At 50.5% G+C, this 25,945-nt stretch overlaps 1 protein-coding gene across 6 annotated transcripts; it reads right to left on the bottom strand.

The window, feature by feature from the left end:
* Positions 1 to 63: 63 nt before the first annotated feature.
* kansl1a (KAT8 regulatory NSL complex subunit 1a) lies at positions 64 to 24,174 on the bottom strand. Of its 6 annotated transcripts, none has more exons than XM_086015607.1 (16): positions 24,056 to 24,174; positions 22,918 to 23,018; positions 15,630 to 17,013; positions 11,327 to 11,468; positions 10,280 to 10,342; positions 9,904 to 9,992; positions 9,663 to 9,819; positions 9,180 to 9,348; positions 6,401 to 6,556; positions 5,670 to 5,828; positions 4,659 to 4,798; positions 2,448 to 2,572; positions 2,327 to 2,384; positions 2,032 to 2,144; positions 1,689 to 1,923; positions 64 to 1,126 (listed from the first exon to the last, which is right to left on the bottom strand). In XM_086015607.1, exons 3-16 carry the CDS (start codon positions 16,943 to 16,945, stop codon positions 911 to 913), a joined length of 3,138 nt encoding a protein of 1,045 aa, XP_085871733.1. In that variant the 5' UTR covers positions 16,946 to 17,013; positions 22,918 to 23,018; positions 24,056 to 24,174; the 3' UTR covers positions 64 to 910. The 6 variants fall into 6 exon arrangements, with proteins under 6 accessions (XP_085871733.1, XP_085871734.1, XP_085871736.1 ...); XM_086015608.1 differs by lacking the exon at positions 24,056 to 24,174 and adding an exon at positions 23,750 to 23,898; XM_086015610.1 differs by lacking the exons at positions 22,918 to 23,018; positions 24,056 to 24,174 and adding an exon at positions 20,354 to 20,611.
* Positions 24,175 to 25,945: the final 1,771 nt, after the last annotated feature.

Here is a 25,945-nt window from a genome sequence, read left to right on the forward strand (position 1 = left end):
CCAAAGCACTTCAAACAAAAAACGACAAGTTTTGCTGGTGCTTGATGAAGAAAAGCGTCCGAGTTGAACATAAATGTTTTAATGGAACTATTTACAAAAAGCAAATAATAGTGATAACTGCTGCAACAATCAAACAGGTACATCAACATGTGACGTCACTACTGAAGAGAGAAGAACAGTGATTGGCTGAGGCAAAAAGCAAACTATGGATTTTTTTTTTTGACTTTTCGTTTTGCATAGTCATCGAGTTGACAGATGGGAGGAACCAACGTGAGATGGAACAGCGAGAGCCTGAACAACCTGAGCCCTGCTACCCAAGTGTTAGTAGCGCCTCCTAGGACGAGTGCGCCCCCCCCACCCCCCACGGAGGGGGGCCTGGCTGGGTGGGAAGGGATATCGGGGGAGGGGCTACAGTAGGAATGGTTCACAAGTCAAAGACAACGTTACGCTGGAACACGCGACATACCAACATATCAGGAATGGAAAACGAACGCAGCCAGTCAAGTGCTCTGCTCCGAGGGTGGGGGCTTCATCCTAACTGTACCTGTTTATTTCGATTGGAGGGGCGTGGGGGGGGGGGGGGGGGTAGCCTTTTCCCCCCATCTTTTCTTATGTGTCTCTCCACTAAAATGTACATGGGAATTACAAACAAACTAAAGGATAGAAAAACACCCTTTGGCCATGGTGGAGGAGTCGCTACATCGTGCGCTACGAGTGTACACGCCACGTATCAAAACACTGCTAAGCACCCCCCCCCCCGACCGCCCCCCAGTCCATGTACATGTTTCACCTACTACACAAATCAGACTTGTTGTAACATGTTGTGTCTATCTGCGTCGGATTCACTAAAAACTGTGAAAGGATTAGACTGATGTTTGAATATCAAACAACAGGAAGCGCACAAGTCCGCTCACGGCCGCCTGGGGCCGCCGCCGGCGGCGTCGTCGTCGTCGTCATCGTCGTCGTCATCGTCGTGGCAACAAGAGGGCTCGCCGTCGTCCGAGTCGGGCCGGCCAAAGGCCGAAAGGCTGTGCACCCCGGGCCCGGCGCGCTCGCCGTCCGCCTCGGGCTCAGGCGCCGGGTCTTCGGCCAAGGGGAAGTTGCGGCGCTCCCACGGCGCCACCGTCTGGAAAAGGGCAAACGTGGCCGGTGAGGAACCGAGCGAGGCGGACCGTCGCGAGCCAAGCGCGAGACCGAGCCGACCGCGTGAGGCATGAGAGAAAGCGGCAAGTTGAGGGTCCGCACCCGTGCGGCGATCCGTCAATAGACAACATTTGAAAAACATCTGCTTTGAGGTTGGAAAGCAATCCTCGTTTCCAGACGCGCATTACAGAGCATAACACTCACTCCACTCCAATGTCTTTCGAGGTGTGCATTTTCTGTACGGGTCTTGTTTTGAAATAAAGGGATAGAAATTAGAAGGACTTAAAAAAAATGTTGTTTTTTTTTTAAAATACCAATCAGCAATCTATCCCAAAAATAAGACAGATGACTCAATTCTTCAAATAAGTGGCAGTCCTACAAAAGAAACCAGTTGAATGGTAATTGGGGAAAATGACTTCACTATACACTTCAATTCCAAATACATAGGCGATTATTTGATTAATGGGGTGATCGCAGCGACGGTCGCGCACGCGCGGAAGCGGATGAGCAGCACGGGGACGAGCCGTTTTGGCGGGCGATCGTACCCTCTCCTCAAAGGCGAAGTCGGGCGTGGAGCATCGCGTGTCCTCGCTGGACACCAGGCGGTGCGAATCGCGCGAGCAGGGCGTGTCGGGGCTGGGGGGGCTGACGGGCGAGGGCACGTAGCCGTAGTCGTGCAGCGCGGGGTAGTGGCTGGGCTCGGGCGACGCCGGCTGGGGGGTCGGGGGGTTGGTGCCGCACAACAGCGGCGTGGTGCGCCCGTCCACCGACTTGTACGACCTGATGGAGACACAAAAAAAGGGGGGGGGGGCGGGGGGGGGGGGTGTCACTCCCGGGCCACGCTCGTCCCCGCCTAGCGGAGCGCAGACGAGCGCTCGCCGCCGTGACCTGCTGCCCCTCCGCTTGGCCGGCGCCAACGCCATCCAGGTCCAGCGGGAACGCTCCTGGTCCTCATAGGGCTGGTGCAGCTGGACAAAGGCGGCGTCCGACAAGTCCTCCACCTACAAACGCACACGCGTGAGCCACACAATGGCCAAGTCGCCAACATTTCAGCTTCTTTTGTGGAGAAAACATCCTTGTGGGTGATTTGAAGGCCAGGTCCTGCTGCCACGCGTCGCCAGTGCCATTTGCCCACTTCCTTTTCTCGGTGGCCGTTTGCTTTGAAAATCAAGCGGACGCTCACCTCGCGCTGGTCCTCTTGCGGCGCCGTCGGCTGCGACAGGACGTCCACGGCTCGCCAGCTGCACGCACAAGTGGGCCGGGTGGGCGAGCGGTCGAGACGGCCGCGGGATTGGTCAGCTTACCTGGGCGTGAGGATCTCCTTGTACTGCAGCTTCTCCACTCGCGTGGTGGCGGCCACGGACATGGGAATCACAATGTTGTTGATGTCGAAGGAGCTTTCGCCACGCCGCCTCTTGACGGGCTGCAACTGGAGCGCACACACACGCATCCGTATGGCAAAGGCAACATTTTCCACACGCGTCACGTTCAACAAAACGGCGAGCCCGGCTGGCCGCAGCGGTCCCCTTCAACTTGCGGCGACGGACGCCTGCCAGAACGTCCACTCAAACTTGTCTGCGGCGACCGAGTCGCAGTCGGCAAGGACGCGTTGGGAATGGTTCAGTTCCCGCCGACTCGCTAAATCGCGGCCATCGGTAAGGTGACGAGTTTGGTCGGCGAGTAAATCCAAACGGCCTTCAAATGGCATCACCGCGGGAGTCTTGTTTGCGACTGCAGAGCCGCCCGCCTCTTCTCTCTTTTCAAATCATATCTATGTAGTCATCCTCTACTCATCATTCCTTTTTACCGATTGTTTTGTAGTACCTTGTCTTTGCTCTATTTCAGAAGAGTGGTGCGCTCACAGTTCCAATCTTTCTTGGCTCAACATAACGCCATGGAGGTTGTCCAGTCAGGTTTCAAGATGACGCCGAGCGCAGTCGTCGGTCGGCCCTCTTACGATACCCTCCTGGCAAACGACGGCGGGGACTAGGTATGTCTCGATTTGACTGCAGCACTCGAGACGGCGGAGCACGGTTTGCAGCACCAAGTGGGCATTAGTGGACGCGCTCTAGAGTGGTTTCCATCCCATTTGGCTGGCACGACTCTTTCGATTAGCTTCGGTTGCTGTGAAGTCCCGCTCTGCCCCGCGTTGTTCTCGTATTGCATTTTCTGCCCCCGGGTTCCATCCTTCAAAGACACGGTATTTCCTTCCACTTCCGCTAGGCGGCTGACTGTCAAGTCTATGGCCCTCTGAGCAAAAAAGACACTTTGTCCTCAAGACCACTTTTGCCCCGTGTGGAGGACATCAAGCTGATCACAACATTTCAACGAAAAGGAAAGGAACTTCTGTTGTCGGGTCCCAGTGTCTCTTCTACGTCCCACCCTGTTGACCTGGGCCCCCTGGCTTCATATCTAAAGCCAACCGCCTCGAAGTCTGGTTCTAAAATGGACAGTGATCTTAAATTTGGGTGCGGCGGTCAGGTCCACTTTCTTTCATCTTAGACAGCCGGCCAAGGTCAAGCCCCTCCTTTCTCACCGGCACTTCCAAACAGTAATCCACGCCTGCGCTAGATTACCGTAAAGCACTTTGTCCTCTCTCAAGCGTCTGCGGTTGGTCCAAATTGCCGCCGCCGCCGCCACTCGCCCCGCTAACTGGAGCTCGGAAGACGCAGCGCGACACCCCAATTGTGGCTGGCCTCCCTTCACTGGCTCCTGGTGCATTTGAGGGTTCTCATTTGGAGGCGCTTCTTTCTATTTGTTTGCAAGTCTTTGAACGGCCTGGCCCCGGCCGGCGTAGCTCCCCCCCCCCGAGCTCCTGGGCGCTTTCCCGGTGCCTCGGGTCTGCCCGGGCCGGGCGCTGCTCGAGGACTAAGCGGGGCCTCGGAGGGGGCGGGTGGGGCCTTTTCTTAAAATTGCCGGTCCTTCCCTTCCGTTGAATGTTAGGCAAGGCCCCCCATTTTGAAAACATTTCTATTCTTTGGCTTTTGATCTGACGTGAGGCTGACGGTTTTCCGGTCGGTGTCTACTTGATTTAGTCATTTGGGTTTGAATTTATTGCTTTCACTTAGTATATTATTGCTATTTTGTTGTAGTAATGTAAAGTGCTTTGTTACAGCTGGAGCTGTTGTGAAATGCGCAAATATGTAAATAAAGTTGGATCGTGTCATTGGCTTACTTTTGAACAATTTGAATCTTTGGTGCTGTGTTGACGGTTGATTCTATTTGAGCAACGCTGCTTTGGCTAGCTGCGCTTCCTCTGCTCCGTTGCCGTATACGACGGCGGCAGGAGCGCCGTAGTGGGGGCGGCGTGCAATTTGGTCCTGCCGCGGGGCACTCCACCAGACGGTGCTGCCCTCACAAAGGCCGGCTCTCCACTTTCTGTTCTTTGAGCCGCCTACTCCTCTTTGACCTTTTATTTGTTCGTGTGCAAACGTGGGCGGTGACATTTACAGCGTGAGGCACTTTGAGCGACATTGACCGCCACGTATGAAATGGATGGGACGGACAGATCTTACAGGTGTGCCGGCGGCGCCCAGTGGCGCGGCGTTGTCCGAGGATGTGGACAGCTGGCGCGCGACGGGGCTGTGGATGCCGGCCAGCGGCGGCGGGCAAGCGGCCGCGCCGCCGCCCGAGTCCAGGAAGAATTTTGGAGAGGCTGCGGAACACACGGACGGATGTTGAAGCACACGTTGGGGAGGAGACAAGAATGCCGGCAACGGGATGGAACGTTTCCGCTCAATTTCCAGGGGAAGTTCGGCAAATAGTCCAAGCTGGCCACTTCAAAGGTAGTACGGCTTTCAAACGTCAACTCAATCAAGCGTTTTGTCCCGAAGAAGATCGCTCTCCTTGCCCACATGCAAGGGCATCGCTACCTCGAGTGGCTCACCTCAATTTGGGCGTGAAACAACGCAACAACTACAAAAGAGACACAACCGAGTGCCACAGAAATTGGCAAGGACGGACGGGCATGCTGAAGTCGAGGCACCACTATATTGGTGAGGCAACAATCAATTCGTTCATTGACGACTAATCAACACCCATTGATCAGTGATTGAAGTTGTTGAACACCAGATTGTCCGTATGCTGGCAATATGTGCCTCTCGCCAGTAACTCTTGCCCCATTGCAGCGTTATCTTGGAATCTTTTCTTTTGCAAGTACCCGTTTCCACTTTGGAAAACAATCGGCGGCATTTTGGCCTTTTTTTGACCAATGTAATGGACGGTAACAGTCACGTTTGGACATTTTTTTCCACCGTCCATTTGAAATTATGTCCCGCTTTTCCTCCAATAAAGGGATGGATTTATTATCATTATTATTATTATTGGTTTTTACTTTTTCAAATCAAAGTCATCCCCCCCAAAAAGGACACATTAATGGCTAGTTGAAGCCCTACACAGCACTTGCAGGTGCTCTGCTGGTTTCCGTCAGGACGGCGCCAAACGATACGGCATCGAAACCATACGAGAAATTCCCCAGAAAGACTGTGCAGAAACGCGAACGGCTTCGTCGGGGCTCGGTCACTCACAGTCGCTCCTGTCCAACGAGGGCTCTCGCAATCTCTTGCGGCTGTAGTTCTTGTCGTAGGGTCCGGGCGGCGCCGGCCCACTCTGCAGTCGCTCCGTCTTGCAGGCGGCCGCCTCCGGCGCCCTCGACTTGTCGGCTCGACTCTTGTAGTGGCCCAGTCCTGCAAGTGCGGGATCCATGCATCCATTATTTCACAGTTTATTGCACTTGTTCTTGTGCAGCCATTCCTTGATCTGTTTGGGAGCGCAAAGCGCATCTTCACTGACGTGCACTGCTTACACCAACAACATGCTTGGGAACAAGTTGAGTTGACAGTGTTCATAACTTTTCTGGCTGGATGGTTAATTCAAATCATTTCTTCGCGACAAAAAGGGAAATGCTCCCCAAGACGAAGCGATTCTTATCTCTTCCAATTTCATTTCATTGCTGTGGATGTTGATGAAAAAACTGTTTCAAAGCTTGTTTGGTATCACGAGAAATGAAGCACTTTTCAAAACCGGTTGGGATTTTGTCATTTGGAAGGGCCTGAGGGGTTGAAATGGACTAAATCTGGACATCGTGCTTTTGTGTGAGGGGAAAAAAAAAAAAAAAAAGATTTGAAAAGCTCCACTCACGTTTGACTTTAAGTATTTATTGACAATTTGTGGAGATGTAGCAGGATGTTTCTTTAAGGCCCAGCCTGAACATGGCGTGCGTGCGTGCATGCATGCGAGCGTGACGGCGCGCACTCACTGACTGCCATGAGCGAGCTGGCGAACTTGTGCTTCTCTTTGGATGACGACAGCTTGTGTTTGAGGGAAAACTTCTTAACGGGTTTGCTCCTCTCCAGCGACCTGCCGCTCCAGCAGCTCTTCATGGCCTGCTGCACGCGAAGGCCCGCGCCCACATCTGCACACGCACACAAGGTCACGTTTGCAAAAGACCGAGAAGCCCAGCAGCTGCCGCCAATTGCGGCGCGAGCAAAAGTGACTTGGAGGAGAGCTGCCACGTGCGATCAAAACAACGTTCCAGTTACGATCGACTAAATGCCATGAGAATGAAATGACTTGGATGAATGAGAATGTTTAATGAGACTATTCGTGAACTAGCTTGCCACATCTGCATATCCCTCGTTCAAAGTCACGCGAGGCTTGTCGCGGTTACGCCAGATAGCGCTTCGAGTTTGCGAGGGAATGAGTGGAGTGACGGCAGACTCGATTCACAACGCTGCGGCAAGTTTAAAATCCAAAGTATGGGAGAGATTTGGATTTTAGAAAAAGAATGGAGTTCTGGATAAAAGCGTCGCCATATGCAAAGACTGTAAAACGGCGCTCAAGTACGACGAGAGCGGTACGACAAATCTACGCACTCATTCGGTGAGGAGGGAGGTATGAATTTGACGAGGAATCGAGCACAGCTAACACCAATCCATGTACAGAAAAAGACGCAAACCCACAGGATTTCCTCCAAGCGAAACTCGCCCACAAGCCATTGAGAGGAGAGGTAATACCGGCCTGCATAACCCGGTTTATTGTTAAAGATTTACCACCGTACTCTGTTGTGGCCAATGAGGGCTTTCGGGACATGATAAAGACCTCAGAACCGCGTCGGAGATCCCTTGCATGTTAATAAAGCTGACAAAAGCATGCAAATATACATTTTCTAGTCTGTGATTAATTTCTTTGAAGGAAATGTCGTATTTACAGTGCTGACAAGTTAATGCACGTTTTAAAGTGTCTACTTTCAACAAGAAACTTATTGCATCATTCCCTACAACTGAGCATTGCGATATGGAATCAATTCATGATGACCCTGAATTAGAGCCGAAACTAAATAATGGATTCTCGTATTAAAACGTGTTTTCATTTCCATCCTTTTCTTCTGAAACAGGACATTCTTCCAAATTGTCAGAGCAGAAAAAGCACAAATAAATTAGGATTCAGTTACTGCTTTGTTCTGTCGTCATCTGCTTTTCCTTTCAGCTTTTCCCTTCAGGGGTCGCCACAGCCAATCAATTGCCTCCGTCTAGCCCCGTCCTCTGCATCCTCTTCTCTCACACCAACTGCCTTCATGTCCTCCCTCATTACATCCATAAACCTCCTCTAGGCCTCCTGCCTGGCAATTCAAAACTCAGCATCCTTCTGCCAACATATTCACCATCTCCTCTGTGGACATGTCCAAACCATCTCAGTCTGGCCCCTCTGACCTTATCTCCAAAACCTCTAACATGTGCTGACCCTCCGAGGTACTCCTCCCTGGTCCTATCCTTCCGGGTCACTCCCAGAGAGAACCTCAGCATCTTCATCTCTGCTACCTCCAGCTCGCTCTGCCTCCTGTCTTTTCCTCAGTGACACTGTCTCAAGACCAAACAACATCGCTGGTCTCACCACAGTTTCGTACACCTTTCCTTTCATTTCATTTTAGCTGAAACTCTTCTATCACACCTGACACTTTTCTCCACCCGTTCCAACCTGCCTGTACACGCACGCTTCTTCGCCTCTTTTCCACATTGCTCTGGACTGTTGACCCCAAGTACTTAAACTCCTCCACCTTCTTGATCTCTTCTCCCTGTAACCTCACTCTTCCACTTGGGTCCCTCTCGTTCTCACACACACACGTATTCTGTCTTACTGCGCGCGGTTGACCTTCATTCCTCTCCTTTCCAGGACAAAGCTCCACTTCTCTAGCTTCTCCTCTACCTGTTCCCTGCTCTCACTGTGTCATCTGCAAACATCATAGTCCATGGAGACTGGTTTGTTCTATAAAATGTCAAAAAATGTTTGAACCGCTTATTGTCACAAGGGCCTGTGGTACACCCTGGACTGGTCGCCAGCCGATTGCACTCGATCATGCTTTCCAAAGTAAAAGCCAATGTGCCAAGTCCAAGAATTTGGATCATTTTAACCGAAGGTATTTAGGCTATTAATCACAGTAAAACGATTCTCAATTCATTTGATCATGAAAAGTTGGAGATTGATCAAATAATCGTGCCATCTCCACACTGATTCAAATTGAATCGAATCGTAATCATAAAGAATCTAACCCATTCGTTCCACTTAAAAATCAAACTATCCTTGAATCGAATCACACCCGTCTTTAACGGAGAGATTTACGCCTCTCGTTATTATTATTACCATCTCTGTGGAATTTTATGAATGAGCACCTCAAACACCTTGTAAAAAAAAAACCCAACAACACTTAAATCAATTGGGGAAAAACCAAATGATGACCGACATACAGGAGCTATTCTGGGAGCTATTCTGCGGTTTTTCTCTCCAATGTTGCATTTGCCAGGCTTGCAGGCATAGAGCAGTAAATTAGAAAAGAAAAAAAAAAAAAGGGGACCTTTCCATGAGTTGAAATAGCAAGAAAGGTGATGGCTGTCAACAGCCAATTAAAGTCATCAAGTGGATGGCAACAAGCTGCGTTGCCCCGATGTGACCTTGGTGTACAATTGGTTCTACGCCTCTTTCAGCCCACCCCTCCCAACAAGAGCAAAGGCAAATTTGAAGCAAGCGCCATCGCGACAGACCGTCTGGGAAGGACAGGATGGGGTGGACGCCGAGATCCAGTCTGGACAGGCGCTCCAGGACGGGCAAGTGGAACTGGGGGTCCTCTCTGGGGACGGGCCGGCCGCCGCACATCACGCAGCTGGGGTTGACCCGGCACGCCCCGCCGCCGCCGCCGCCGCTTCGGGACGCCTGCGCGGATCACAATGCGTGCGTGCGCACGTCAGACATCAAAAAGCACCGGGGAGCCAACGCTTGGCCGCACGCCGGCCGATAACGTCAACATGGCAAGGTCGCGAGCCTTCACCGCGCTGCGACTTGAATTGGAGCCATTTGTCATTTTGCCCGCCAAGGCAAATGCCGTTGATGCCTTCTGGGTTTGGCTTCAAAAACACCACCGCAATAGTGCACCTTCCAATAATTCTATATAATGAAAACCTTTGTGTATTGGCATTCATGGCTGCAATGCAATTTATTGTGCCGCAGCAGTCAGGCGGCGCGGTTACCTTTGCCGGCAGGTTGGCCACCGTATTGGGCTGGATGAGCCTCCGCCGCCTCCAGCCAATCAGAGGCCGCGTACGCGCCGCCACGCACGTGCCGTCCGCCGTCTGCTGGTGCTTGCCGTCCACGCTCTCGCCCACTCTGCCACCGCCACATTTCCGTCTCCGTCGTCATCATCATCATCATCATCACCACCATCATCATCATCACCACCACCACCACCATTAACTTCCTGGTCGCCAGTACCTGTTGAGGACGCCGTTGACGGGCTGCCCGTTTTGAGCTTTCCAAGATTCTGCGGTGACGATGTGTTCCACATACTCTGAAGACGCTTCCTGCAGCAAAACACGTTCATTCACCCCCCTTCTTGTTATTTAGTGTTCGTAATGCCTCTCGCCAGTGTTTTGCTATTGGACGAGGCCTCCTTTAAGGCCGCATCAGATTGCTCCAAAGACAGAGAAAAGCATAGCCGAACGATTACTTGATTGCATGTTTTTGTGAGGCGCATATTGCACGTGCCGTTAGCAAGGTGACAATATTTTGTCAATCTATTGTGCAGCTCTAGCCACAACAATAATAATAAGAAGAAGAATGACCAAAATAATAAGAGTGGTAATATTACCTGAGCGCTAGCAGGTTCCGTCTTGGCTTCTTGAGGCCCGACACCTCCCAGCTCCACGGAGCCCTGCAACGACACATGATGGCGTGCTCTTGAGCAACACGAGAAGCGCACATTACTCCCAAAAAGGTTGACTTTTGGGCTGAAAGTTGGCACAAGAACGCCTGATAACCGTCACAGGTGAACCCAATGTGATTTCCCTGTCCAACGGCTCAACTTTTCACCAAGCTCGCTGTTTGACAACAAGGAGCTGAGCAGCGAGATACACAACAGCTGTTTAAGGATGTTGACTTGTGTGCCTCTTCCAGTCAGTCAACCCTGCGACTGACTACCAACATGAGCAGATTTGCCCCAGTTTGCCCAAAGAAGCCTGGAGTCTAGCTGGATTGGCCTTCAAAATGGCTGACATTTTAAAGTGGAATCATTCAATTCGACGCACTCGCGCCTTTTAGGTAAAAAAACAAAAAAAAAACTTTTTCCACTTCAAACCGTTTTTTGTTACACCCCTAGTGCAAACGCAACATTACTGATGAAAAGTGCAATGCCGTCCAAATGTTTTTTTCTTTTCCTGAATTCATTTTTTAAGTGGCATTTCAGAGGAGTAGACCGTCCGTCCGACAAAGACATTTGATCAGGGGATGCCTTTTCTGCTACATAGAAAAGAAATTGGACTTGACTTGGCAGTCCAGCCATTGTGAATTTTGCCGTTCAGCTCCTTGGCCGAGCACCGCAATCAAAGCAGTGAAGCGTTCAACAGTTAGACCAAGGGTGCCCAAGTGCGGTCCTCGAGAGCCCCCGTTATCCGGCCTGTTTTCCGCGTCTCCCTGATTCATCTGATCAGCTCACCGGCAAGCTTCGCACAAGGCTGATGACAATCCTGCTCATGTGAATCGGGGAGACATTGAAAACAGGCTGGATAACGGGGGCTCTCGAGGGCCACACTTTGGGCACCCCTGGCTCAGACGTGGGGGAAGAAAGAAAAAGTCCAACTAAAGTGAAGGGTCAAGCCAATTTTGTGCATTTGCCGTAGGTGGCGAGCGTGCGACTGACCTTGCTGGCGCGGATCTGCCTGAAGATGTCGGTCTGCTGTCGGATGCGGTACTCCAAGTCGGAGATGTGAGCCTGCAGCCAGTTCCAGTGACTGATGATGGCCGCCCTCTCCAGCGTGTAGCGGCTCTCCGCACGCTTCCATCTGGCCTCCGCAAACGCACAAAACGTCAGCGCTGGGCTGGGCTGGGCTGGTGTGGTCATGAGAACGCGCGTGACGGACAGGTTTTGCTCACGGAGCTAGGAGAGCGCCTCCGTGCTAATTTCGGCGCTCCTGCCGCTCACAAGCGTTTGACGTGAAAATGTTGCACTGGTTGGGCCTTGCTCAATTGTGGTCAACAGGCCGCTGCATGCATGCATGCATGCATGCATGCATGCCAGCAAAGCTAGCCCAATGCTAACACTCAATAACATCGACGCTGCTCCGCTCAAACCCTTTCAGCAATCGACGGAACAAAGGGTGCAGCGACCCATGCAACGGTACCACTCAGTAAATATTAGTGCCGTACTGATGAGGTGAGACTTCCCAAAGAACAGTAGAGCCGTGTCTAATATTACCCCCAGGCGACCAAGACGGAGGGGCACACCCCAAGGAGCGGCATTGAATTGATTAAAAACTGTTCAGTGTGTAACTTTGTTTTGTTTAAAATAAAAAAGAAACACTACACTAGTGGAGATGACAATGATGATCAAGCCCATCAGCTCCTCCAACATTTTGGACATTCCCATCCGCCACACTTACTGGCACACCCTAAGCCTAACCCTTGTGGCCATTCTCATTGTTAGTGCCGCGAACGGGGACGGCAAGCGGTGAGTGTTGGAAGGCGTTTGGCCTCTGGTCCACGGAGGACAAGAGTGCGCCACATGAAGACTACTGGGATGAGAGGCCAAACCTCCTCCTTGGTTTCCCGACTTAAGCGCGAGGTGTGCTCCCGCGGTGCGCAGCGGCCGCTACGGGGGCGTGGGGGGTCACGGGGACGCGTGGAGGAGCAGCTTGCGTAGTGCGGGGGGGCCCGCGGGGACTCTTGTCTGCGTCACAAAAGTGACACATTTGGACAGCGCGGGAAGGGCACGCCCGCTAGTCGAGGCGGACGGGTTTTGCAGCAAAGCGTTCAACACATTACTGCATTTTTCTTTTTGGAATAAAGCTAACTACTTGTTCTAGTTTTGTCCACTGGGGGTCGCATGGACGCAATATTTTAGCATTAATGAAAATCTTTCAAGACGGACAGAGGAGGGCAAAAAGTATTTTATGTACGACATTTCGAGAAACTAATTGGCTGATTAAGCCAAAAGCCGTATTTTTTTCTGCCAAACATCTGGCATCCCAAAAATAAATAAATAAATAAACAAAACTCCTCCAGATCAGTCGGGCCCTACTCTGAGTAAATGCTAAATCGTGCATGTGTATTTCCTGCTCTGTCCTGTTTTTGAATAAAGGCGTGGAAATTGAAAAATGTTTGCGTACAAAAAAACCAAATCAAGTCTTGTTACTTCCTTGGTTAATCATGGACTCCTGGCGCATGTTGGTTGGGGTCACGCCAACATTTCTTCCTGCACTAAGACATGTTCACGCCGCTGATAAACAACTTGGGCGCTTTTCCGTTGCGTTCCCACCCAACGACATTGAGCCCACGCCCGCCCCTAGTGTGGAGTCCAATCACTATTAGCAGCCTCTGTGATGGCAGCGAAATTGGGCTTTTTAAGAAATTCTTTTGGATGTTTGTTTGTTGTTCTTTTCTTTTTTTTTAAACAGTCAACATGTGTGAATTTAGTTTTGCGCTGAGGCCAGCGCAGTACCACATTATGCCACAACACGCAAGACAGCACTGTGCTCTACAAGAAGACAAGCAACACAATGAAAAGCAAGAGCAGGCAGAGTAGGTCCCCAACAAAGCTGCTGTTTGAATGTGTTGCTGCTCCATGTGTGCGATAATAGCAGTTGTTTGTTTTCATACATTGTGATTACAAGTGACATTACACTTTAGAGTAATGTGTATACCATATTGCAACACATATTTGCTTTGGGTCTGCCCCAAAGCAGTTGTTGTCACACACAAGCCTTCATTCAATGTTCATCCAATCTAAATCAACAAATACTCTCTTGCACTGCATGCATGATGGTTGACCAACCGTCTTAGGACTACTTTATCTTTTTAGCGGACTCATTATTGCCATAGTCCATTCATATATTATTTGCTTGACTTGACCTTAAGTGAGACGCCGGTGTCGGATAAGGCTAACTGGCGCTAACGTGTCAAAGAAAGGAACTCCTCAACTTGTACACCACGGCTCCATCCGGGGCTGTTTAATAGGGTTATCGTGCATAATATCTTTTCATTCTAAGAGTTGTACTGAGTCGACCGGTCATTTATTTCAGCAAAGTTACGGCGCTCACTCGCTGGACGCGAGCATAGCGCACGGCCGCCGGGCCCGCTCGCATGCTCCGTTGAGTTAACAGCTTCTTCTTTGCTGGTTTAAATGCTGCCGCTTTGTCGGTTTAAACGCTTCTTCTTCGTTGGTTTAAACGCTTCTTCATGTTTGGAGGAAGCGCGCTGCCTGCGTGAACCACGCACCATGCTGCGATCGGGTTTGTTTTCTCTTTTTTACCCCTCTATCAAACGTTTTGTCAAAGGCATTTTCCATCGATATCGATCACGTGTCAATCGCGATACATATTGGTACGGAATTGTCGGCCCAGCCCTACTCAGGCCTATTATTGTGTGAATCTCAAAACTCAGTGCTCTGTGGTGCCAAATACTGCAAATACCATCGATATTATAAATATGAAATATTGGTTTGACAAACGACCTCTTGGTCATGGCTAACGTCAGCAGTTAGCCTGCTCGGGTGTGAGAGCCCCTGCTAAATTGCTAATGTAGCCGTCGCCTTGGTTTTCTGTCTCTATACGTATTGATTGTAAAAGACGTTTTCTGTTCATTGCTGCTGGCTCGCCGCCCTGGAACGCAGTGCGGTGCCAGCCAGTCTTCTGTGAAAAGTCTGCTGTGCACCTAAGCACTTATTTTGGGTCCGTCCCGACTCTGCATTCACTTTAGCGATTAGTTCGCTTAGCGACTCCCCCTGCTCGGTGAAAACGTTTCTTGTTAGTGGGTGTGTTTTTTGTCACCGCGGAGGAGAGGATCCGCAGCACGTCGCTCGTTGCCGCTGCTTTGCACGGACTTACTTACATGGAGCATAAATGAAGTCTGTGCTGCTGCTGCTGCTGCTGCTGCTGCTGCGGCGCGAGCTAGTTTAGCGCCTGGCATTCAAGCAGCCGCGAACAAAATGACTTCCGGGAGTACGGGCAACAGCGCGACGTAGACACAAGGCTTTTTTTTCTCTTCCCTAAACCAGTTCTGTGCTGGTTAGTGTGACCTGCTCACAGTAGCACGCCGCTGATGGCGAGCGTGGGGGTAACTGCCCTTTTCAAATAAACGAAGCTTTGACGATCTGAAAATCACTTTGTCAAAGATTGTGATTTCCTGCGTTTTTACAAAATAAAACAGTTGCAAACATTTACTTTGGAAATCCATCAACATTTTGGAAAGATTTTTTTGAGGGAATCCCAATTCATTTATGTCTGTGCATTTTCTGCACTGTCAATTTGAAACCGTGTCCTGTTTTTGAAAAAAAATGGATGGAAACGGAAAAAAAAGTTGTTGCTTTTTTCTAATCCGATCCATCAATTAACTCATTTACTGCCAGACATTTTCAGACCCTCTTTTACCCTAACGTTTGAAAAACTAAACTAACTAAATTCCTGGGATTGAATGGCTGGACCGTGAAAAGACAAATACATATGTCAATGGCAGTGAATGTGTTAATCCCCCGCCAAAAAAAAGAAAAAACCTTGACAGATGAAATGATTATTAAAACAATTGTTGGTTGCAGCTCGAGTTCTGCGTTCTGTCAGTGAATCCGCTGCTGTTTCCGGTTTTTGCCATGGTATCTTCATATCGTCGCAGTCCCGTGAAAAACACCATGCCCAATTTTGTCTTTTTGTTTTTTGACTTTGAGCTTTTGCACAATGGGATGTCCGTAATGCGGAAATCCCTTTCACATAAGAATTTTAAAAAATGACAAAAATGGACATACGCGTTTTTCACATGACAGCGACGATATGCGGTTAGAGCACCAAAGTTAGTGCTTGGGCATCAGGACAATCGAATAGTTTGCCATGTTGGGAGTGGGAAAAACCACACCCCGCAAAACGGTTTTGATTTTGTCATGTTGCTGGTGGGGGTGTAACGTATGGCCGGTGATAAAGTGTGGCGGGGCGCGTGACTGACTTGGCAGCGCTACTCACATTTTGACATGGCGCTGCTCCACGTCCACCCTGGTGAGCTCCTCCTCCTCCAGGTCCGAGTCGCCGCCGGAGCTGCTCTCCGTCACGTCCGAGTCGAAGGCTTTCTCCACCGAGCGCAGGTTGGCCGAGCCGCTCAGATACAGCCGCTCCAGTTCCAGCGGCACCGAGCCGCTCTTCAGGAAGCGGCCCAGGCCGTCTCTGTTGTTCGCCGCCGAGTGGCGGCCCGTCCTCCACGCCGCCGAGCCGGCGGCGTGGTCCTTGCGGCCGCCGGCCAGCAGGCGGCTGACGGCCGAGTCCAAGAAGCCGCCCAGCTGCTGCTGAACGTGGCGCTCTACCTGCTTGGCCTGGACCACCTGTAGGCGCTTGCGCAGCCGTCGCAGGCGGCCTTCGATCTCCGCCTGCCGGCTGCCGTTGAGGCGCACGCGCTCCCCCACTTGAGCGTCCGGCGTGTCCGAAGGGGAAGCGCGGGACGGGGAGCCGCGCCGGCTGCAGCCCGGCCTCTCCCGGTCCGACTGCGCGGGACTCGGGTCGCCGCGCTCCGAATTCACTTCTTGGCTAGGGTTGTGGTTGTCACGGGACAAGGGCGACGGCGCCGACAGTTGTGCGTTTTGACAAATTCCCGGAGAACGCTTGCGCTGAAGGCTCCCTTTGACGGCAACGTGAGCCGGGGCATCTGCCGCGTGCGAGTGCGCGGGGACCGGAGGCTTATCCCCGTTGACGGCCGCCATCACGCAGCCGGAGCCGGACACGGCGGCCAGCTTCTTGGCCAGGCCGTTGACGGGCGCGGCGGGCTGGCCCCCGCCGTTGGCGGCGCCGCCGCCGCCGCCGCTCATCAGGCTTTTGAGCTGGCCTCCGGAAAGTTCAATGGTGTGCCGCTTCCTCAGCAGGAAGTCTCCGCCGTTGAGCAGCGAGCCGGGCAGGATTCTGTGACTTTTCAAGACCGACTGTTTGATGAGGACCCCTTGCAACGTGATGGACTCTTTGGTGGAGGACACGGGGGTCACATCCGAGCAAAGGTAGGACGCCACCAGGGGCTGGAGCTTGCCCAGGGAGTCCCCTTGGGACGACGGCTGCGGCGGCGGCTGCTGCTGCTGCTGCTGCTGCTGCTGCTGCTGCTGATGATCGTCGAGGGGACGCGCGTCTTCGGGGGCCACCTTACACTTGGCGGGGCCGCCGCCGTGGATGAGGATGTTGCTGGCGTTGGCGGGGTTGTCGGCGCTGGCCGGTGACAAACTCGATGACGGCGCAGCCAGTTTGAAGCGGATGTGGTGAGCTTCGGCTGGGGCGTCGGTGAGAGCGGGCGCCATCGCAGCCATGCAGTGCAGAGGGACGGGCACGGCGGCCTGCTCCACACCCCCCGCTTACTGCCCCCCCGGAGGACAGCCTGGGTACGAGAGAGGAGGCGCACACAGTTAACACGGGAACACCTTCCTTTGTGTCGCAACACAGACACAGACATTCAGACTGGTTCTTATTTACAGCAAGCGTCCGTCATTTGGAAGGAGCCAGCCAAAGTCGGGACTGCTTCGCGGCCACTTGAACGGGAACTAAAGCCGATTGGTGGTTTTGGTTGGTTTGGTTTTGCAACCATACATGCTAGGCGCCAGTACCAGTCATGATACGGTTCTTCGATGAATGTCGTGTTGATGGGATAAGAATTCAAGAGGATGACTCGCACTCGAATGCAAGGAGGCTGCCATGCTGGGCAAACTCGTCATCAGCTATAAAGTGGAGGTGCAAGTGTAGCGCCTTCCCTGTTTGTTTACCTTTGGTTTTTTTGTCTGAATAAAACGGCCGGGAATGAGTGGCCACGCGGTACGTCACATTCTCACAAGCGTAAAAAGACCTCAGAGTGGCTGGCAGCTTATGTTTTCAACTTTTTTTTTTTTTTTTAAAGAATGAAATGTCCAAATAAAGAAGATACGCACATTGAGAGTGTACAGAAGGTTTGGACATCTTGGGTTTAGTTCCCCTTTGACGCCGGAGACCGACCCCAACAGCTTTGGAAGGGACCTCAAAAGTCACTGACACGAAGGTGTAGCCAAACTACGGCCCGGGGCCATTTGCAGCCCACCGTCCATTATTTTGGCTGCCTGCAGCGTGTACTAGAAATGATTATTTGACAGGGCCTGCGATGCTTGTTTAAAAAATAAACATTGTGTAGAGCTGGGTAACGCGAGAAGTGTGATAGTCAGAAAAAATGTAAACGTATGTGTGTGTGTGTGTGTGTTGTTGCAACACCACTACTACAAATAAAGTGGTTTTATATACTGTAGAGCTTTAGGTGCTAAATAAAAGATGCTTAATGAAATGCAAGAAAAACTAACACAATGTCTCTGGTGAACAAATGCAATGCAACACTTTCCTCCACTTTCGGTTGTGCGTCAATGTTCGATTTTTTAACATATTGTTGACATCGGGCCCAAACCTCTCTAATCCAAATTTAGACAATTTTATCATTTTTCACAAATCAATATTTCTGGGCAGTCCTCAAGTGGGTATGTTATTCTATTTTGTCACCTTTTTTTTTTTTTTTTTTTTTTATGATAGCTGAATGTAATGTGTTGAAAACAGCTTGCTCTCTTTGATGACGCAACACTACTGGCTCAACAAACACACCGTTTTTGCGGTTGCTTGAAAAGTGGTCATTTTGGAGATGCAAGGTTTCCACCCGACGCCAGCCTTGTCATCTTGAAAAAGTCCGATCTTGTTTCGGTTCTGAATGCAGACATGGCCGTCGGCCGGCATTCAGGGTTACCCGGGTCACCCCAAAATCCTCAACTCTTTGCCTTTCAGAGAACGCTGTGAAATTGCAGTTTTTCAAAAATAAATAAAAATATTACAACATTTATTTATTTTTGTGTGTTGAATAAATCAAGCTAAAGAATTTCTAAGCGGCCCTCAAACCCTTTGATTTTTCTGTCTGTCGCCCTCGTAGGGATACCCTAGATGTTGGGTATTTAGTTTTTAAAAGGTTCTTACTAAGTCACCAATCTCAAATCCGGAACAAATACTTTGTCCTTATCCCATCTGACTTCTTAAAAGCAGTCTGTGGACAAGTGTTGAGAATTAGTACCGATGCTACAAACACTTGGGACGGCGTTTCTGTCATTTAACACCCCCCCAAAAAATGCATTCTTATGGAGAGGGGGAATCATCCTGAACACTGCCGTTGCTCCAGTTTCTTGTTAATTTGAAATGCCTGGTACAATTCAAGGTACATTTGTTTGGCCAAATATACTGACGGCAAGAAAAGAAGAGTAGATGACGCATGGAACCATTTTCCATGAATGTTTTCTTGTCAAGAATCACCTGAGTTCTTCCATCAATCGCTACAGCATTGTCCTGGCAGAACAGTGCTTTTAGGCATTCCATCGTTTTCTTTCTGCTGACCGTTAGTGGTAGCGGGGGGATTCAAAAACACAAAACTGAAGAAAGCAAGGTTTCATTCTTTTTTTCCATGACTGAATGTGTTATCATGTGGTCTGCAAACAGATGTGCAAAACGACACCTACAGTACTAGGAGTGGAAAATGACACTGACAAGTCTGCTGTACAGCCACAAAACCAGGTTAAAGACTCGTTTGAAGTTTTCTTCAGTCCATCATGACACTGCCTCGAGTAGCAGCACCATATGCTCCTAAAAGACGGTTTTTTTTTTTTGGGGGGGGGGGTACAAACAGAAGGGGAACGAACAAGCGAGACTCCACGCGTCTTGCTCCGTAGGTGGATTTGGGGCACCCATGACGTCACGGCGTCTACTGCACATTGTGTCAAAGGAGTTGATGCGTGCACATGAAAGGTGCGCGACCCGATCGACATGACGGCGTCGCCAGCCATCACATGAATGGCCTCGCTCGATTCACCGCAGTTTGCAGTCGGCGCAAGGCTACGCCATGTTGGGACTTCCCAAGCACATTATGTAATCGGCCTTTTCGCACACAAACACAAACAACCATACGCGCGTCGTGTTGCAGTCGTGGCGCACAAGCATCCAAAAGTCTCGGTGATGTTTACACAACGTGCGCACGTTGGCGCCAGTCGCCAACACTAAGAAGAAATGTCACCAAGGCTGCTAACGTTAGCTCCGGCAACAAACGCGAGCAGAGCCCCGAAAGCAACCGCAAGGCCACCGTGAGCAGCGGAACGACGAGATCCCACATACGTTCAATTAGGAGCTCGCCAACGGCGCCGAGGGCGAGCAGGCAGCAGGCAGGCACGCCTCGTTACGCAAGGCAACATTTGGCCAACTGGTCCCGGAACGACGTGAACGCGCGGGCCCGCACGGCGAGGCGCTTGCTGGCTGGCTGGCTGGCTTGCTTGCTTGCTTGCTTGCCTGCCTGCCTGCCTGCTTGCGTTGGGCCGCGGAGGAGCGTCTATGCGCCGACAAGTTGGGAACAGGAAGAGCGACAAGACGACGCTAGCTGCGGCTAACAAAGGAAAAGGAGGAACCTACCACGTGACGAGCTCGCACTATCCGAGGGAATTCGCCCAACAATCGCCTGCACTCCGCTCGGATGGTGGGTGGGGAGGGGAGAAGGGGGGAACAAGGGCAAGGGGGGAAAAAGGCGGCTGGAATCGACCTCTAGGCCATCAATTTGGCCCCAAAACGGAACCGGGGGCCCGCCCGACGGGGGCCACTCGGCTTCGTTCCGGATCGAGCCAATGGACGAATCAACGATCTCCACCTTGCTTGCTCGCTCGCTCGCTCGCTCGCTCACTCGCCTGCCTCTTCCTTCTTTGCCGATTTCAGCACAAGGCCGTCGAACGAGTCCTCCCGGGCCGCAAGGCGGTCAAGTGGAGAGCCTCTCCGGCCGAGCCTGCGCCAATATGCCGACCTGCGACGGGCCAGAAGCGCTGGGGGCGGCCGCTGAACGCTCGTCTTTTTCTCGGCTTTTGGGGAGAGACGCGGAGAAAATGGCGGCTAGCTGCTCGCTCGGCTTTGAGCTGACAAACACACGAGCGCCGCACTGCGCGTGCGCACAAAAAAAAAAAAACGCTGCCAGGAGGCGGCAAGGCGGCCACCGGCAGTACGGCTGCTCACCGCCAGGGGCAAGCGCAACAACAAACAACAACAATGAACGACATAAAGTCTTCTCACGTCACGTTTGCGCCACAAACACTTCCTTAGTAAAACAAAAAAAAAAACTGAAAAAAAACCCCACTTCCTTAGTTCGCGATACGTCGTTCCTGTACTCACGCCACATCTCGACTTGAGGGTTGAGCTTGTGACTTCATTTTCCTTTTCCTTCCTTCTTTCTAACTACATTTCAAAGTAACCCATCATGGGAATATTTCTTTTTCAGAGAGATTTTGACTTTGCCTCACTCCTGTCAAAAACCGCCGGTGTACTTTCTCCTCGCTTTGGTTTTCAACCTCCGACAATGCAATGTAAACCGGGAGATGGAAAGTGAGATCTCGGTTGATTGACATCTCTACAACTGCAGGAATGAAAAAATTGCCTGGAGAAGCAAGATATTCCCCGCACCGTGGACTTATTTTAGAGAAACGTTTGCTGTTGTCAGGTCCAAGAATGATTGGTGGCGAATATGTTGCGTCCAGCTTGTGGGAATGACAACATCTCCATCAACACATCCAGCTGTGAAGTTTACAATGTACAGAGATATTCATGCTGACATGCACTTTTTCCACTCGCATCATTAGCCGGGTTTACGTTGAGCCATGTATTCCAATTAGAAAGGATCCGAACGACCAATCGGAACGTAAACACCCCAATCGGAACAAAAAGGCAGAATCCGAATGGAATTTCATTTGGATTCACAGGTGTGGTATATTCTTTTTGCCAATCAGAACGAGCATCATGTAAACCAGGGTTCGGCAACTCCGGAGCAGCGTGTGGCTTTTTCCATCCTTTTGTTGCGGCCCTGCGTGGCTTGGGAAAATAAAATTCTGTAGCCGGCATGCACGGCTGCCTGCTGACACGCCTGCTGCCAGCCGCAGCAAAATTGCACGGTATCCGAACAAAATATTTCATCTGCTTTAATAAAAGTATTAAAACAATCGGCGATACTGCACTAACTCGATGAATGAACTCCATCTTGATAGATCACGCGATGTTTACGTCGATTTGTGCGTGTCACGCGGCTGGAACACGATCGGAATAGGTCACGTCACATGTAAGCAGGTGAGCAGAGGTCTTCATTCATAATGATTTCAATACAAAGGACAAAAAAGTCTCCATGTAAACACGGCTATCGCTGCAAGTAGAGGAAGTACTTTACAAAAAAAGCACAATCAGTTTTCACAATTTGGCCATTTTTCCAACGCCTCAAGCAACTAATTTGATTTTTTTTTTTTTTTTTTTACTCTTGTGCGAAACAAAATCTATTTGATGGCGTGTGCATGCTATCAAGAGTGAAAAGAAAAAAAAACACTTTTGTTGAATAAACAAACAGCAGCACAGCATGCGACCCTGTTTGTGAGACCTTGTTAACGGTAGGCTTGGGCCGACTAGCGGTTGGTTTGCCGTGGTTTTCAAAAGTCAAGCTTTCAATTGGCGCAAATACTGCATGTCAATTGGCGCAAATACTGCATGTCAATTGGCGCAAATACTGCATGTCACCGGCAATGAGCTCTTTTCTTTTTTTTTTTTTCTTTTTTTTCCCTCTGTGCAGGGCACAATAACCACGTTGTAAATCATATTGGCCGTTTGCAGGGTTGAATAAATGAGCCGCCTCCTTGAAGTGAATTGTCTCCAATTCACTTTTTCTCCTCATTCTCTGCAAGCTGTTATGCACGGAGCAGGAGGAGGGAGCAAGAGCAGCGACACTACAAACACGGATCCTTTTCGCTTTGATAATTGTCCTTTACAAACAAAAAGAAATAAATGTGGGTCCTAGTTAGCCCCGTGGGGAACATGAGTATGCAGGTCTGTTCTCGAAAGCGACTTACTAAGAATTGAAGCCGGAGAATGTGAACATTTATTCATTGAAAGTTAACATGGTACGCGTTTGTTCTAATGGGGTACAAAATGCTGTTTTTAACGAACCCAAATATTTAAAACATTGTCATTTTGAAGCTGCCATTTTAATAGCGCCATCCTTTCGAGTACGCTTTTCAATAGCGCTCCCAATCGAATGCCTGGTTGATGGGAAAATGCGTTTCGGCTCAACGCCTTGCTTCGTCCGGGATGCCTTTGAGGAAGATGCAGACGCTTTGAGCACTCCGACTGGGCAGCGGCCGGCGTCCAGTCAGGAGGCAGCGTGTCGAGCGGTGGGGGGCACAACCCCACCCCCCCAAAACACAAGGACAGGAAAAGAACGGTGTACCTTCAAGTCCATGCTTGTTGACTGGGCGTCGTCGATGAAGTCTTCGTCGACGAAGTCTTCCCAAGCGTTCCCAAGTTAGTCGACAAGCGCATGCATGGCACCTGAAGTGACAGGAAGGCAACGTCAATCATTTGCAATGACTAAGTAACATCCGGTCCTTCCTGCCGCTTTGTTTCCTCTGGACTGGTCGCCAGCAAAGCCAGGGCACATAGAGACAAACAATGGATTGGTCACCAGTCAATCACAGCCCGCGTGTAAACTAACGATTGACTGGTCGCCAGCTGCGTGTGGACTAACAACGGATTGGTCGGCTGTGTATCGCAGAGAACAGCTCGAGTAGAGAAAGGGTGGACTGGTCGCCATCCCATCTCACGGCACGCAATGTCCGAGACTCGAACCCAGACCCTCCCGCCTGCGAGCCAGCCGACGCAAACGCATGAAAAAGTTGGCGGCGCTCCTTCATGCCAGTCTGAGCGGCGACAAATTGCCAGCGGGACCTTTGGGGGTTGTTTTCCCGAGTGCGTGTGGCTGACGCGCATGACTGGCCGCCGCCAGCTGTTTTGAGGCTCAAGTTTGATTTCAGTTTGAAGAATTTTGCAGCGACGCTAATGCTAAGCAAATAGCCTGAGCGACAGCAGGCTAGGCTCGGCTAGGCTAGGCTAAACTAAGCACCCGTCACTTGTGCTGCATGACTTCGGATTGAAAAGTGAGCGAAAAATGTCAGCCTTGCTCTGAACGGACACTTCATGTTTTGATCGTGTTTTGCGGTGGCGCCGAGTGTTAAGTTTGCTGATTTGCAGCAAATAAGTAAGCAGGCAAAAATGTGACTTACCTGCTCGCTTGTGTTGTTACTAAGCGTTTAGGAGCGCCTAACAAGCCTCTGCTCTCCGATTGGTCATCGGCAGCATATCAGGGGTACCTGTTGGCTCACGCGGCTGCCAATCTGTTCAAACGCCCCGCCCAGCGGAAATGCGGACCAAAGTTGATAGCACGAAACGTAACCCCCAAAGCAAACCAAAACAAACCAAAACAATTGCATTCACGCCGTATGTGTTGAGCCAAAAAGTTGGCCAGTGACGTATTCAATTTGGACTGTAAATTGAATTCTAAATGCGCCGCAGCTGAATGAGCCACTTACTCTCGTCTCACCAAGCGCTCTTCATAGCGTTTCTTTTCCACTTTACAGTAAAACATCAGCAGCAGCGGCAGCAGCGGCAACAGCGACGACGACGACGACGACGACGACTTCTCGCGAGGTTTTTGGGCATGTCATTATGGGGTTCCATTTGTGCCAAATTATGTTATGTGTCGATGATACGTGTCTATGTCATGTGTAGATGAGAAGTGTCGATGTTAGACGCCGATGAGAAATGTCATCAGTGTTTAATAAGATTAATAATATGTATGCATGCGGCCCTGTTCGCTCATTCCCACAACCGTTGCGAAACGCCGCTTTGTTTACAGCCGGGATCAACTGTTTCGTATGTCTTATTTTCAGCCTGTATACATTTCTTTTTCTTTTTTTTCTGGTAACCTGCTGGGGCTGTGCCTTCCGTAGGCCTTTTGGGGATCATTTTTGGTTCGTTTAGCAACGTACAGAAAAGCGCCAAATGGATCTGACTTGTTTTCCTGTCCCTCACGTCATGGCCGCATTGAGTTCAATGCCTTTGGCATTACTGACATCTAGGGGTAGAAACAGCGCACAACACATAGATAGACTGGGGCTAAAAAAAAAAATAAATAAATATAATAATAATAATAATAATAATAATAATAATAATAATAAATGCTGAAAATAAAAGATACCCAAAAGTTGATTCCGGCTGTAAATAAAGCGGCGTTATGGTGGGAATGAGCTAACAGGACCGCATGCATACTTTTAAATATATTATTTCATTTATTATAATTTTATTAAACGCTGACGGCATTTCTCATCGACGTCCAACATTGACACTTTACATGGACATCTAACATCAACACGTCTAACATAGACACGTATCATCGACACATAACACAGACACTTATCATCGACCCATCACATAGACACGGATCATCGACACATAACACAGACACACATCACGGACGTCCAACGTAGACACTTATCATCGACACATAACATATTTTTGGCACAAATATGTTATTGTCGCGAAGAGCCAGAAGTCAAGCCAGCAGCGAGGCAAATGCCTTCACAAGAGCGCATGATCGCGGAGCGAAAGAACGTAACTCGACTGAGAAGCTGCACACTTGCATGATGCGAGCGAAGCTCAAACGTTCTCCTGCGCACACGTGGTGCACATTGACTCCCGCAAGGCTGCAATTGTTGTTGTTGCAGCCAGCAATGCACCGGCCAGCTGCTCCTTCGATCTCGACCTCCAACATCAGCAAAGATCCTGCAGCCATCCGCTCATCCGATATTTTGTCCTCTGCTAATTGGTTGTTGCTCATTTTTAAATGTCCTGTATTTGCTCGAACCTTTCCTCGTCACGCCCAGTAAGACAACCGAGAACAGATTGTCATTCGCAAGGCCGCGCTGGCTGCGGACGGCGGAGTACAACACAGCAAGTAACACAAATAAATGCAGCGTGCACCAAAGTGTACAATATAGCGACTGACGCCTTTCGGGAGGAGGCTCATCAAACCGCTGGAACAAAGAGAGCAGGTGGTGGTATGCAAGGTGAGCAGAGCACAGAGCAAAGATGGGTTGGCCACTTGCCAATGAGGTTTTTATCGATAAACGTGGAGCAGTCAATTTTGTCTGCGTCGGGCCTCGAGCGTTTCGCATCACAGAGTGGCACCTGGAAAACGACAGCTCTGCCTCGATACCTCCGTGATGACCGAAGGTAAAAGGCAGGCGTCGGCCAAAGGGTTCATCTGAGGCAGGGATGCTCCTCGAGAGCCCCTCTCCAGCCTGCCTCCCTCCCCCGACACGCGCGACTCAAACGATCGGGATTGTTAGCAGGCTTCTGCAGAGCTTGCCGCTGAGACGATCGTTTGAATCGGGTGCGTTGGCGGAGGGAGACATCGGAAA

The sequence above is a fragment of the Filicampus tigris genome, chromosome 19 (genome assembly GCF_054856515.1).
Source record: "Filicampus tigris isolate MCC_2025a chromosome 19, RoL_Ftig_1.0, whole genome shotgun sequence".
NCBI lineage: Eukaryota > Metazoa > Chordata > Actinopteri > Syngnathiformes > Syngnathidae > Filicampus > Filicampus tigris.

What these genes read in the sequence shown, in the direction of transcription:
- kansl1a (XM_086015607.1), bottom strand. Translation starts at nt 16,945, where the DNA reads ATGGCTGCGATGGCGCCCGCTCTCACCGACGCCCCAGCCGAAGCTCAC. An exon ending in CGCAAGAGGACCAGCGCGAG is followed by an intron (nt 2,145 to 2,326) that starts GTGAGCGTCCGC and finishes GTGCGTTTGTAG; the next exon opens with GTGGAGGACTTGTCGGACGC. An exon ending in GCCAAGCGGAGGGGCAGCAG is followed by an intron (nt 1,924 to 2,031) that starts GTCACGGCGGCG and finishes TGTCTCCATCAG; the next exon opens with GTCGTACAAGTCGGTGGACG.